At 40.4% G+C, this 14,614-nt stretch overlaps 1 protein-coding gene across 1 annotated transcript in view; it reads left to right on the top strand.

Annotated features, from left to right (window-relative positions):
* The first annotated feature begins 4,588 nt into the window (after positions 1-4,588).
* Positions 4,589-14,614, top strand: part of LOC111148478 (YLP motif containing 1) — a 77,650-nt gene continuing 67,624 nt past the window's right edge. The window contains 2 exon segments of the mRNA XM_022505050.1: positions 4,589-5,322; positions 5,324-5,701. Coding sequence (XP_022360758.1) covers positions 4,828-5,322; positions 5,324-5,701 — 873 coding nt within the window. The 5' untranslated portion in view covers positions 4,589-4,827.

Below are 14,614 nucleotides of genomic sequence, written 5' to 3'. Positions count from 1 at the left end.
TCTGGAATTGTGATGCCAAAAAGGTATGCTTTTTAAAAGGTGTGGTTCCCTAACCCATCTACTTGCTTACGGCTAGGTGCAGATTTGATGGCAGGAGCCAGAGTAGCCACTTTGAACCCAGAAATGGAAACTTTATATTGAAGAGGATAACTTTGGGCTGATTACCTCTGAACTATTTAATGAGTGAAAAAATGAACTTTCGTTTCAGCCACTATAGTGTTTCATTGTTATAGCATCTTAGACTGCATCCTAATTAATACATTAGTTATTCAGTTTAAAGTCATTCCCAATTTCACCTTTGCTCAGAGGGCTTGTGTTTGTTCTCTCTCAAGATCTTTCTGGTGATGTTCTTTTTGCATTTGATCTATACTGCTAAACTCCTTTTTATGCTCCTGTCCTTACGCATATTAGCCTGACAACAGTGGCCCAGGGTAGTGGATGTTTGTTGTTGCTTATCCACATCCACTTTTCCTTCCTAACAGCACCCAGACTTTTTTGTTTTGGTTTGGTTTTGAACGTTACATTTTCCCCAGTTGTATGCAATTTCCCCAGTGTTGCATTTTCCACAGTTGTCTGCAGGATTTAGATCAGAGTATCCAGCTCTTTTGCTATAGAAGATAAGGGGAACAATGGAGACTCTTTCTTCTAGATCCTTTCTCTTACCAGCCCATACATCTGCAAGGGCACCGAGTGGCTAAAGGTTAAAGAAAAAAAAAAAAAGAGTCGAACTTTGTTTCTTACAGCATTCAGAATTTTGATGATAGAATAGCTCCTGCCTCGGCTTTGTACTACTTCTAGATCTAGTTAAATGACCTTCTTGTCTATTTTGTGATTCCCACAGTATCTTTTCAACACATTAAAAAAAAAATTTCAGCTGTTGCTATGGATAACATCAAAAGAACTGTAATGGATACAACCACCCTCAAATTCTAGGCTTTTCTAAACTGCGACCCGTTGGAAATGGTTGGAAGGACTTGCTACATGTTAACTGGGATTACATATGAACACCTGTGGGTTTCTTTAAGACAAAATGAGAACAATAGAGGAGGAGAGCGTAATAGGGAGGGGAAGAAGCACTAACATGGCCAAGGTTATGTGTGACCAGTTTACTCGTAAGTCTGGACATTATCCATCCAAAATCCTGGTGAACTGCCTGCCTAAGGATGCAAAGGTCCAACAGTAGACAATCTGCCTCTAGATCCTGTTGCTTAGAGCAATATGAGCTGCAAGAGCTAACAGAGATTTGTATTCCTCAAGGTGGTATGTAAGCCATCAGCCAATCAGAATATGACCTCAGACCATTAACCAATCAAATGCCACCTCCTCTTCCCAGCCCTCACCCAAGTCCCCCTAGCAACAGCAAGAATGAAACGTAACAGGAAAGAAGTACAGCTGGGTTATAAACCTACACCGGAGAAGACTCATGCAAGTTGACTTTGACAGCACTGACAATTAAGAGCTAACCCCCTCTGGAGTCTCCCACACAAAACCTTCTGCATGATTTGTGCTTTAATTCAAACCTTAGCTCATTTTGAAGGAGCACTTTATATTTTTGTTGTTACTTTTTTCAAACTAGATTAGTAAAATTCATCTCTAAAAACTTGGCCCGGAATTGGTCATATAATGTGAAGTTGCTGTCAATAAGATGTCTTGAGGAGATCTTCTCTTCAAGAATTTTCTGGTATGGATAGGGGTTCTGTATCCTAAAGATGGCTGTGATTTTCTGAAAACTCTGCAGGCTAGAAGTTTTGAGTGGCCAGCTATATGTTAGTTCCCTGAGAGTAAGAATGTAGGGGACAGGATTTCCCATAGCGTCTAAAATAATTCCCAGTTGGATCTTTATCTTGAAATAATGAGGGGAATGTGGAAGGGCCTGTTTAAACATAGGTGCTGTCTCCCAAGTAGGTGCTGAAAAACCCATGGTTGTTGAGGGATGGAATAGAGGATGGAATAGCTAGAACCTACCAATGCCAGGTGGAAAAGAAAAAGACAAAGAGAAACCTTCTACTTCCTTCCATCTAATCTCATCTTTCTCTATCACTTTCCTCCTTCCCACTTTTTTTTAGCTTTTAAAAAACTGTGAAGTACACCACACAAAGTGGAAAGCACAAAGGATAAACATACAGTTCAGTGAGTTTTAACAAAGCAAATGTTTGTGGAATTACTGTTTGGTTCAAGAAATAGAACATTGTTAGCATTTCAGAAACCCTACTTGTATCCCCTTCTAACCACTACCCTTTCCCTCTCTCTAAAGGCAACCACTAAACTCACTTTTAACATTATCAGATCAAGAAGCAGAACATTACCAGCAGCTGCCTTTTATGCCCCCCTTAAATCACTATCCCTTCACCCCAAGAGTAACTTCTATCCTGAATTCTAATGTTGCATATCAATTGTTTTTTTGAACTTATATATGTGAAAACATACAGTACATATTCTTTTTTTGCCTAGCTTCTTTTGTTCAACATTATGTTTGTGAGATTCACCTGAATTGTTGTATGTGGTTATAGTTTGTTCATTTTCATTGTTCTTGTATAAATGTATAAATGTACATTTATAAATGTACTTTGTATAAATGTACCACAATTTCATTATACATTCTAGTGGAGGTGGACCTTTGTGTTGTTTTCCAGTTTTCAAACATTACAAATAGTGCTGCTCTGAACATTCTTGTACATACCTTCTGTATAACATATACATGCATTTCTTTTCATTATATGCCTAGTGATGGGATTCCTGGGTCATAGGCTATGCGTCTATTCTGCTTTAGTAAGTACTGACAAATAGTTTTTCAGAATTGTTGCCCTAAATTTACACTTCCACCATCAATGTATGAGAATTTCATTTGTTCCACTCTAGCTTGCAGCTGCATAAATCTTATCTTGGTTTTCAGCATCACATGGGCATTGTCTCTGTGTGTCTGTGTCTTCACATGACCATCTTTTTATAAGGACACTAGTCGTATTGGATTGGCCCTACTACAATGTGATCTTATCTTAACTAATTACATCTGAACAACCTTATTTCCAGAGAAAGTCACATTCTGAGGTACCGGGGATTAGGACTTAAACATTTGAGGGGTGGGATGGGACACAATTCAATCCATAACCGATGTGATGGTACTGAACATATGTTGTTGATCCCAGTGGGAAAACTTCAACTTTTCACAATTCAGTGTGATGTTTGCTGTAGTTTTTTAAAAACAAATACTCTATAAGATTAAGATGTTCCCTTTTATTTCTGGTTTGCTAAAATTTTTAAAAATTGTGGCCAGATGTTGAAATTTGTCATACGCTTTTTCTTCATCTAATGAGACAGTCATCTCATATTCTCCTTTAGGCTATCACTATAGTAAGTTACATGTATTTTTAATATTTTTCAAAAGAACTTTGATAGAAATATTAAAATTCCAAGTAAGTGGGATTTATGAGTTGGAAAATGTTCTGTTTCTCTTTTCTTTCTCTCTTCTCTTTTTGGGAAAAGAAGGGGCACAAGGGCAGGCAGGCATCTGACCTGGCCCTAATGTTCTGTTTCTTGATCAGGGTGCTAGTTACAACAGTGTGATTGGTTTGTGAAAATTCACTAACCTGTACACTTATGATGTTTAACTTTATGTATATATGTTATATGTCAACAAAAAATTAAGAGAAATTCAGCTAAATTCCTATGAGAATGAAAGCTCTTCTGAAAGATACTTAGATGCCCCAATTTCCACTCACATCAGCCTCCTAAGAGAGGTGAAGATCTGGGTTGCTAAGATGGAAGGAAGGTCAAATCTTTAAGTGGTTCACAACTGACACACTGACACACTTAATATGAGTTAGGTAGTTTGTTTTTTTTTTTCTCTCTCCAGAATTCAGTGTGTATCAGCCTTGTTTTTCAGTGATTCATTCAAGCCAAAGTTGAGTATTATGTTGACAGATTGGATTATTTTCTAGGTCACCCTCTCCGGACAACCTTTGAATCTGGTTTTTGCTATCTTTGCTTTAGTTGAGATTTTTCAACATGAATTTTTATGCGTTGAGTTATTCTAAAAAATTCCATTCTTCACCTTTAGCAGACGTTATCTTTCATATACCTGTAGGGATTGGTGTAGTCTTACATTCTGTCTTCAAAATGTTTCTATTCTTCACAGCTTTGTTCCCAACTGGATTTTTTGTTAGAATTGAATTAACTCTACTCATTTAATTTGAGAAGAGCTGACATCTCTACAATTTTTCCCTTTTCATTCAGGATCATGGTAAGCCTCTCCATTATTTCAAGTCTAATTTATTCCCCTCGGATATGATTCTGTATGGTTCTGTAGTTTTCTTCATATAAATTCTACATATTTCTTATTAGAGTTATTCCTACTTGTTTCATGTCTCTTTTGTTGTTGTTGAGATTGTTGCTATTGTGAATGGACCCCCCCCCCCTTTTTTTTTTTTTCATTCAAAAATGAACCTTTGGAGCGATAGGATCTCTACCAACCCTTTTAGCGGTGAGACTCTATGGTTCCTTGGTTCTATGAGAATATTCTACTCGCACGTCCATTATCCGAACCTGAAGGAAGATGGCAACCGAGAGTCACTAAGCAAAGGGTCACTCTATCTCGCCTTTGTTCTCCTCTCGGTGGCTACTGCGCAGGCGTAGTCGCTCCAGTGCCGTCCCCGCCTTCCCGGTCGCGGGCCCAGCTCGGTAGCGCCGGCGCACTGGCGCGCTCCGTTTACACGCTCCGGGGCCTGTAGGCGCCGCGAGTTCCGGCTGTCGCCGTCGCCGCCGCAGCTCCTGGAGGTCGGTTGCGACGAGTAACGGCGCCGGGACGAGCCCTGCGCCGCCTTCTCCGATATGTACCCGAATTGGGGCCGGTATGGCGGGAGCAGCCACTATCCGCCGCCGCCGGTCCCGCCGCCGCCACCGCCGGTGGCGCTTCCTGAGGCCTCGCCGGGGCCCGGGTACTCGAGCTCGACGACTCCCGCGGCCCCCTCCTCCTCGGGCTTCATGAGCTTCCGCGAGCAGCACCTGGCGCAGCTCCAGCAGCTGCAGCAGATGCACCAGAAGCAAATGCAGTGCGTGCTCCAGCCCCATCACCTTCCTCCGCCCCCCCTGCCGCCCCCGCCGGTGATGCCGGGGGGCGGCTACGGGGACTGGCAGCCACCGCCGCCACCGATGCCCCCCCCGCCTGGGCCGGCCCTCAGCTATCAGAAGCAGCAGCAGTACAAACACCAGATGCTCCACCACCAACGAGATGGGTCTCCTGGTTTGGTTCCCATGGAGCTGGATTCCCCCCCTGAATCTCCCCCTGTACCGCCGGGATCTTATATGCCCCCTTCCCCGGCCTTCCATGCCCCCCCCTCAGCCGCCACCCTCGTACTACCCCCCGGCCTCATCTCAGCCCTACCTACCTCCCGCTCAGCCGTCCCCTTCTCAGTCCCCACCTTCCCAATCCTACCTGGCGCCCACCCCTTCTTATTCTTCCTCTTCCTCCTCCTCGCAATCCTATTTGAGCCATTCCCAGTCCTACTTGCCCTCCTCTCAGGCATCTCCTTCCCGCCCCTCCCAGGGCCATTCTAAATCCCAGCTACTAGCTCCACCACCACCGTCCGCCCCTTCTGGGAATAAGACAACTGTCCAGCAAGAGCCTTTGGAGAGTGGGGCCAAGAACAAGAGTGCTGAACAGCAAGCTGCCCCAGAGCCAGATCCCTCAACAATGACTCCACAGGTAAGAAAGCATCTGCCTGAGCTGCATCTTTCACCTAGAGGGCCCTAAGTGAGCAGGCCTCAGGGCTTTAACCTGTGCTTAGGCTAATTCCAACACAATGAATAGCTAATTTACACTCCAAAGGATTCCTTAAGAGTCAAGTCTGACATCTCTGCTTTTCAAATAGCTAAATGTGAATTATTAAAAGAACAGTGTTTGAGGATGTTTCTGAACACCACAGAGTAGTGGGATGGCTGAAAAATTACTTCTCAGACATATTCTTTGGTTCCCTTTGACCCACCTCCTAGATTTTGTTGCTTTTGCAAAGCACTTTCTTTTATAAAATTGTATTTTAACCTCAAATTTCCATTTGAGACGCAGCATAAAAAAGTTTCCCAAAGGCTGTTACTTGAAATGTATACAAACCTTATGACTAGTTAGCTTCTTTAAAAAGTTATTCAGGGGCCACTGATAGCTGTCAGCTTCGTGAATTCCAAATGTTAGCAAATGAGGAATGGAAATCTTATTCTTACCAGGAGCATCCTAATTATGTGTATAGATGTGTATGCGATACATAAGAAGTCTCTTCACCTTTGACCATTTGGGAGTCTCTTGGTTATTTTAAGGAATGGACCCATTCATCCTTTTCCCACATCACTTAAAGCAAGCTTTAAGACATAACCAGTTTGCTGCAATGCATTGTTACCATTCGCTCCAGAGTAACTGCCTTGGAATTTGGCCAAGGTGAAGAAAAGTTACTGATATATCTTCCTCCATGAGAGAGTCATTCCTATAAACTTCTGTTTTAAGTGATGCTTGCTACAGAGCAGTCACAGATGGACAGGATAGCAGTAACAAATGAATTCCTCCCTTAAGAAAGAAGATAGAACTAAAGTGGAGTAAATAACTTGTTAATGACTTCTTACAATAGACACTTCGAACAATTACTAATCTCCCTTAGATTCCCTAATGAAAAGAGAGTCTTAGTCTGCAAACTCAGATTTACATATAAAAGATTTCCAGAAGATAGGGATGTGGTGCTCTAATGGTTTGCCATTAGAAATTAAGAACACAAGTTGTTTTAAGTAAGCAAGATGTTGTGCTCGACACATCATCAGGAGAAGACACTTGTGATATTGGAGTAAAATAGGAGAATAAGATATTCTGTGGGCTTACACCATCCCATCAGGTTATTTTCCCCAGATTCCTCTGTTATAGAGAAGAAATTTCTGTCCCCATTCCCAACCCATTCTGAAATTCCCATTGTTTTTGTTGTCAAAACACTATCGGAGTTAGTCCATGCCAAAGTATAACATCCATATCCTCCTCTCTACTAGACTTTTTCTGGCCTTTTGAGAGACAAATGAATTGTTTTTGGAGGGAGGGGAGGAGGAATCAGACCCGTCTTTAATACAAATACATGAACATTGGTTTGCTGGTTTTGCTTTTCTGCCTTTACACCCTTGTCTGTATTGAACTTCTTTCAGTGCTTTGCGTATTCATTGCCTCCAATTCTTTGGTGAGAGCCAGAAAAAAAGAGTGGAAGATGAGGCTTGAGAATTGTAGGGGGCAGACCAAGAAGGGCCTCATAAGCTTGTTTAGGTTTTCTTACCTCTGTCTAGAATTCACCCCAAGTTTCTCAACCCTCTCTCCCTGCCTTAGTTGTATTATTTTCAAGATACATCTCAAATATCAGGGTCTCTGTGAAGCCATCCCTGACTCACCCACCTGGTTGGTTGGTTTTCAAGTCCCTTGCAGACAGGGACCATCTCACTCATCTTTTTATCCTCTGTAGCACCTAGGACAGTGCCTTGCAAATTGTAGACTCTGCATGGAGATTTGTTGAATAAGCTACGAGAGTTGTCATGTTCTAGACTTAGGATACTTTGGCTTATTAGATTACACAGGTTTTCTTCATGCCAGTACTGATCTCTGACAATGAACCCTTCTGCAAATTTATTATTCTTTGGTTCATATTTTATTTTTGGATTATGTCATTAGAAATTTTGATGGCAAAAGATTATAAACACACCCAAAAGTAGAGAAAATGGTATGGTTTCTTCTTTAAACCCATCATTCGGATTCAAAAACTGTCAAGATTTTATCATGTTTACTTGACCTGTGCCTTTTTTTTTTATTGCTGCTGAAATATTTTAAAGCAAATCTTAGATGTCATGTCATGTCGTCTCTACATTCTTAGTCATCTTTTTAAAAAATGGACCTTTGCGGAGCGCCTGGGTGGCTCAGCTGTTAAGTGGCTGCCTTTAGCTCAGGTCATGATCCCAGGATCCTGGGATCAAGCCCGCATCGGGCTCCCTGCTCAGTGGGAAGCCTTCTTCTCCCTCTCTCACTCCTTCTGCTTGTGTTCCCTCTCTTGCTGTCTCTTTCTGTTAAATAAATAAATAAAATCTTTTTTTTTTTTTTAAAGGACCTTTTCTTAGGTAAATACATTATAACACCTACAAAATGTAACAACAATTTCTTTGTATCATCTAATACCTGACCCATTCAGACTTCCCCTATTGTCTCATCATACTAATTTAAAAAAATTCCTTGGTATCATCCATGTTAAAATTCCCCAGTGAACTCAGTCATGTTTTAATGGTTTATTCAGATCAGGATCCAGTACTGACATTGTGAAGCAGGACCATTCTTTGTCACGGAAGGCAGTCCTGTGCATTGTAAGATGTTTAGCACACCTCTGTGCTGTAACTACTAGATGTTGGTAGCAGCCTCCAGTGGGAAATGAAAATGTTTCCAGACATTGCCAAATATCCCTTGGGGGTTAAAATCACCCTCAGTTAAGAACGCCTATTAGTCTCTCCTATTCTCTTTTTCTATCCCATGCCATTGAACCTGATGAGAAATCTGTCTCACTTGTTCTGCAGAATGTCCCACATTCTGGATTTGCCTGCTTTCTCTTGGTTTCTTATCATTTGACTTGTCCCACTCCCTTTCACGTTTCTGGTAAACTCTTGAAAGCTTAGATTTAAGTTCACATTTCTTTTTTTTTTTTTTTTTTAAGATTTTATTTATTTATTTGACAGACAGAGATCACAAGTAGGCAGAGAGACAGGCAGAGAGAGAGGAGGAAACAGGCTCCCTGCTGAGCAGAGAGCCCAATGTGGGGCTCGATCCCAGGACCCTGGGATCATGACCCGAGCCAAAGGCAGACGCTTAACGACTGAGCCACCCAGGTGCCCCTAAGTTCACATTTCTTTTGGCAAGTGTACTTCATAACGAGGGTGGTGCTGTGTACTTCATTTGCATCCCATGAAGAGACACACGGTGCCTGGTTGTCCCACTGTTAGTGGAGCCAAGATTGATCAGGGGTTAACAGTCTAGTCCCTCCATTGTCCCGTCAATTTTGCCTCTAATGTTCCATCTGGTGATTCATCCGCTGATAGTCTTTGCCTGAGTAAATTAGTTTTTCACTGAAAGTTATTACATGGTGATTTTTTCTTGCCATTTCTTCTACATTTACTATATGGAATTCTGTAAAGAAAAACTTTCATGAACTAGAACTATTTAATTGGAAATACAGTTGGTATAGGAAAGGTAGGATAAGTGCTTCATATTCTTCCATTTAATTTCTAGTTTTCAGGGTAAAGCATTGATGATTTAATGGAATGTGTATTTTTGAAGAATTAACTTTTCTATGTGTTTAAGGGACTGGCTAGGTAGAGTGTATACTAGCCTTTTATTCATAACTTGTGACTTTATTAATCCTTTTATTCTCAAAACTTAAACTGTTGACTTGGATTAGAATTTGTAGTCACTTATTTTTTTATTTTTTGAAGATTTTATTTATTTATTTATTTGACAGAGAGACACAGTGAGAGAGGGAACACAAGCAGGGGGAGTTGGAGAGGGAAAAGCAGGTTTCCCACTGAGCAGGGAGCCAATGCGGGGCTTGATCCCAGGACTCTGGGATCATGACCTGAGCTGAAGGCAGCTGCTTAATGGCTAAGCCACCCAGGAGCCCCAGTCATTTATTTAATATTCATGTATTTATTGAGTAGCAATTATGTGCCAAGTGCTGTGCTTAGTTTAGTACCAGAGATTAAATAGTGAAGAAAGTAAGACATGACACTTGCCCTCAATGACTTGTCCCAATGGGAAGAACAAGACATTTAATAAGTAATTAAGAGGAGTACAAGGTGCTGTGGGATTATAAAATACACAGTATCAGTAGACTGTTCCATGAGGAATGGGAAAAGGTCAGGGTTTTTTGTTTTGTTTTATCTTCTGGTTTTAAGCTCACCATTACATTTGCAGTGTCTTGCTCAGGGTCTAGCATGTAGTAGGTGAGAAACAAATATTTTTTAAGTAATTGAATATAGTTGAGAGCTATAACCTAATTGAAGAGGCCTCCCTTTGAAGTGATATTTGAGTGAAACTTGAAGAACGAGTAGGAATTAACCAGATAGCATTCAAAGTAAGGCTTACTGAAAGCTAAGGGTAAGAATGGTAGACACAAACCAGGTCGGGAGGGCCTATGAGGACTTTGAGGCAGTAGGAAGCAATTGAAGGGTTTTGTATAGTCGAATATGACAGATGTGGGCATTTTTGAAAGCTTATTGTGTTTGCTGTCTGGAGAGTGAAACTGAGAAGAGCAAGGGTGATTTAGAGACAATACTTAATAAAATAATCCAGGCAAGAGACAACAGTGGCTTGGACTTGGATGGTCATAGTGGAGATGGAGAGAAGTGGAAGGACTGGAGAAATATTTGTGCACTAGGATGTAATTGGAAATTGAGTAGTAGTAGAGAGGGAGGTGTCAAAGAGGATTCCTGAGTTTCTGGAATCGACTGCCAGGTAGATGGTGGTCCCATTTACTAATAAAATAGGAAAACCTGGAAGAGGAGGAAGAACAGGTCTGGGAATGATGTGAAAGGGCGAGTGTAGTTTTAGACCTACCGAGTTTGAGGTCTGTGAACCATATGATTCCAATGGAGATGTTCAGTTGAAAGTTAGGTACAGGTCTGGAGCCTAGAAGTGAGATCTCGGAGACAGAAAGAGTTGTGAGTCATCAGCATAAAAATGGTATTTGGGGCACAGAAATAGATGAGGTCTCCTGAGGAATGTGTGTAGAGTAAGGATAAGAGTTTAAAGGACACTGAGCCCTAGTCCCGCAGAATCTCGGTATCCAGGGAAACCAACAGAAGAAAGACCAAACGGGTAGGTGGAAAGTCAGGACGGTGCAGTCCCACAGAAGTACAAAGAAGACTGTTTCTAGGAAGAGGGAGTGGTCAGCTGTGTCACTACCACTGAGAGGTCAAGCAAGATAAAGACCGTGAGTTATCTTTTGCATTTACTGACATGTAGATTATTGTTGACCTTGGCAGGAGCAGTTTCATAGTGACTGAAGCCATATTGCATTGATTTGAGGAGTGATGGAAGGTGAGGAAATGGGGATGGTGAGTATAGACAACTCTTTCAAGAAGTTTGACTGAAGGAGAGAGAGAGAGAATGAGGGCAGGAGCTGGAGGAAGAGGTGAAGTAAAGGAGCTTTCTTTTTTAGTTCTAATTTTTTTTAGATGGGACTAAGATTATCTGGTGACCTTATTCCTGGAGTGGAATGTGAACCTCAAAAGTATTAAAACTAAATAGGTTTTAAATAAGACTAAAAAATGGAAAATCATTATTTTGCCAGATTTCTCCCCACCCCTTGCTTTAGGATGTAGGCCATAGTACATTGAGTGTTACAGGCATTGATAATAACCTGGATAGGAAAGGCAACCTTCTGAAATTGATCTCTAAAACATCTCTCTCTCTCTCTTTCTCTCTCCCTCTCTGTCTCTCCCTTCCTGCCCCACCTCACACATTCTCTGCTTTATATTTCCCTGCTTGGAAAATCATTTAGTACCTAGTTCATTACTGTACTGGTAGCAAGTGGTTAGTAAATGCTTGCTGAATAAATTAGCATCTTTTTGATAATGATATTTGTGACAAATAATTCTTACATCCTTTTGAACTCTCTCCGTTCAATCTCTTTTTGAATGTGACATATGCATTGATTTTCCTCTATCTGTGAACTAGCATCCCATGTAAGATTGAGTTGTCTGATACGATGGGACAGTCAGAAAAAGTGGCTACTAGTTTGGCTTTGGCTTCATTAGTAAGTCCAAGCAGGTTTTATTCCTTTCTAAAATAGAGATAAATCACTTTTCTCTTGGGGTCACTGAGGACATGTCTGAATGATGCTCATCTGTAGAGCTTTAAAAATGTGCTGAAGACTGGTCCTAGGACTGAATTAGATCTAGTTACTCTGCTTCTTGGGTTCATATGAAATAGAAATTGACCTACAGTGCTACTGTCAGCAAATCAACAAGTACTCGAGCTCCTAATAAGGTTCTTAACCTTAGACTAGGTCTTAGACAAAGATGGGAAGCTTTGACAGTTAGGTGGATACATACAAATTCATCAAGAATCTAGATCTGTACAGTCCTCCATGTCTGTAGCCATTGGCTTCTGGTTTATGAAAGATGGTTTGCATCTTTGTATCTTTTAGTGATGCTTTCAAAGCAACTAAAAACAAGGGAAACTTTTAACTTCTACTTGAAAGAGACTGAGTTTATTAATTTTTTTTATTAATTTTTTTAAGCTGAAAGATAAACCTGTTGCTATTTTCATAAAATAGTGGAAGACATTGAAAATGTTTTAATGGTACATTATTGTCAACTATCATGGTCAGTGTGCTGGTTTTTTTTTTTTTTTAATGTTCAATAGGAAAAGTAATTATATTTATGGAGCTGATGATTATGTACATGGTAATTAAAAACATAATAGCTCATTCATGACCCAGACTTCAAGATGTAGGTAGTGAGATGGAATTTATTCCTCTGAATAGTTTGAAGCAAGTTTCAGGTCATAGAAATGAGTGGAAAGGAAGTCTTCAGTTGATCAATAACCCTTTACTGACATTCTCCTGTGCTCTAGCACTATGCTTAAGCACCAGGTAGGATATAAGAAAAGCATGAGACAGCTCTCTCTCAAGAAAATTACATTCTGTGAGTGAAAAAACAGATAATAAAACATTATGTTCAGTGAGAAGAGTATATATTATATATTTTTTATCCATTTTGCTTGCATGTGGGAAACTGGACAGGATGTACAATAAAATATTAGCAATATAGAAAATCCTGGTTATCCAAAGATAGTGAATCCCCGTGAATCTAAGCAAAACGAATCCACTCAACACAGGTACCCAAAGTTTATGTAGAAAGTAAAAAATTTGATTTGGGACACAATCTTAAAAAACAAAGCCCCAAATCATAAGGAATAGCTGAGTGTTAGAATGAACAAAGAATAGTGTTAATTTGGTTTCTGTACTATAATTTTTAGTTATAATACCAACACAATTATATGGCAGCATTATATGTCGTCTTTTATTTTGGTTTTAGATATATTAAAGAAGAAAGTAGAGATTTATCAGTTTTCCTAGGAGCTGTTTTCAGACTTTGATATTCATATTCTCTTTTGCAATTCCTATTATAAAAAATGTTTTGGGGGGCACCTGGGTGGCTCAGTGGGTTGAGCCGCTGCCTTCGGCTCGGGTCGTGATCTCAGGGTCCTGGGATCGAGTCCCGCATCGGGCTCTCTGCTCAGCGGGGAGCCTGCTTCCCTCTCTCTCTCTCTCTCTCTGCCTGCCTCTCCGTCTACTTGTGATCTCTCTCTCTGTCAAATAAATAATAAATAAAATCTTAAAAAAAAAAAAATGTTTTGGTTGTTAACTGACAGGACTTCTGCTAGATCCTCAGCTGTCAGTAATGGGTTCCAAAGTTCTCCAACATCGCTTTCATAAAATCCTACATCTTTATAATTGTAGTAGAAATACATGCTGTTGTTAATTGTGGAAGTATAAAGGGTAGTACATGTGTTAATATTTTAGTGTTATGACAATTCTTTTCTGTACGCAACCTTGTAACCATAGGGAAATATATGATAAATACTGGGAAAATGAAGATCCTGTAGTTAGGTCTGAGTGGTGAGATTTTTTAATTGATTTTAATTAATTAGTTATTGCTTATTTGTACAGTCTGTTCTCCTTATTTTGAGGTATTTGTGTTCCATAAAGTTGCCAGGAACATTGCATTAGTGAATACGAAACCATTGCTCCCAGGGGCAAACACAGGGTTCGGTTCCTGTGAGCCTTTGGTTTCGTGTCATTTCCATCAACCAGTTAATACATAACCTTGTTTCACGTGTGCTCCTGTCTAATGACACCTTATTTAATATACTTTGTTGATTCATTAACATTGAACTCACAGCCAACAGCATAACACGTGTCTGAATGAAATTTATCTAACACACAGGTTTTCTGTGTGAAGCACATCACAGCTTCCTTGCACTTAGGAACACCAGACCACACACCACACTAGGCTTGCAGTCATTTTAAGCAGCAAAGTCACCAACCAAAAGCACAGAAATCTGAAAAATGTGGTCCTAAATAGACCATGAAAAGGACACTTGTTTACAGTATGAGAGCGAAACAAAGAGGCAGAGCATGGCCTTGTTCTGCCACAGCAGGAAATGTGCAAGTCTGGCAACTCAGAATTTTCAGTGCTGTATTACGCATGTCCACAAATGACAGCCAGAGTTTCCCGAGTATTGATTTTGGAGTTAGAAATAAACTTTAGCAAGTAGGCATATTTGCAAATATAGAATCCGTGAATAATGAGGAGCTGCTGTATTTTCTAGTTATTTCTGCATTAGACTTGTTACTGTTGTAACGTTTTTCAAGTGGACGCACAAAACAAGCTTCCAGAAAGTTAAATTACAGTATAATTTGGAGGACAAAGCTGAGACTTTTAAAATAAATAGTATTCTAAAACACAGTATATTCTCATTTATGTGTATAGAGCTGGCATACAGCAGGTGTTCAAAAGAGGGACGAGCACTGGAGGAGAGAGAAGGCAAAGAGGAGACAGA

This window comes from Enhydra lutris, unplaced genomic scaffold (genome assembly GCF_002288905.1).
Source record: "Enhydra lutris kenyoni isolate GAN:26980312 unplaced genomic scaffold, ASM228890v2 scaffoldscaffold20, whole genome shotgun sequence".
Classification (NCBI taxonomy): Eukaryota; Metazoa; Chordata; class Mammalia; order Carnivora; family Mustelidae; genus Enhydra; species Enhydra lutris.
Note: the sequence above shows the minus strand (reverse complement) of the source record. Positions and strands in the feature narration are given on the sequence as shown.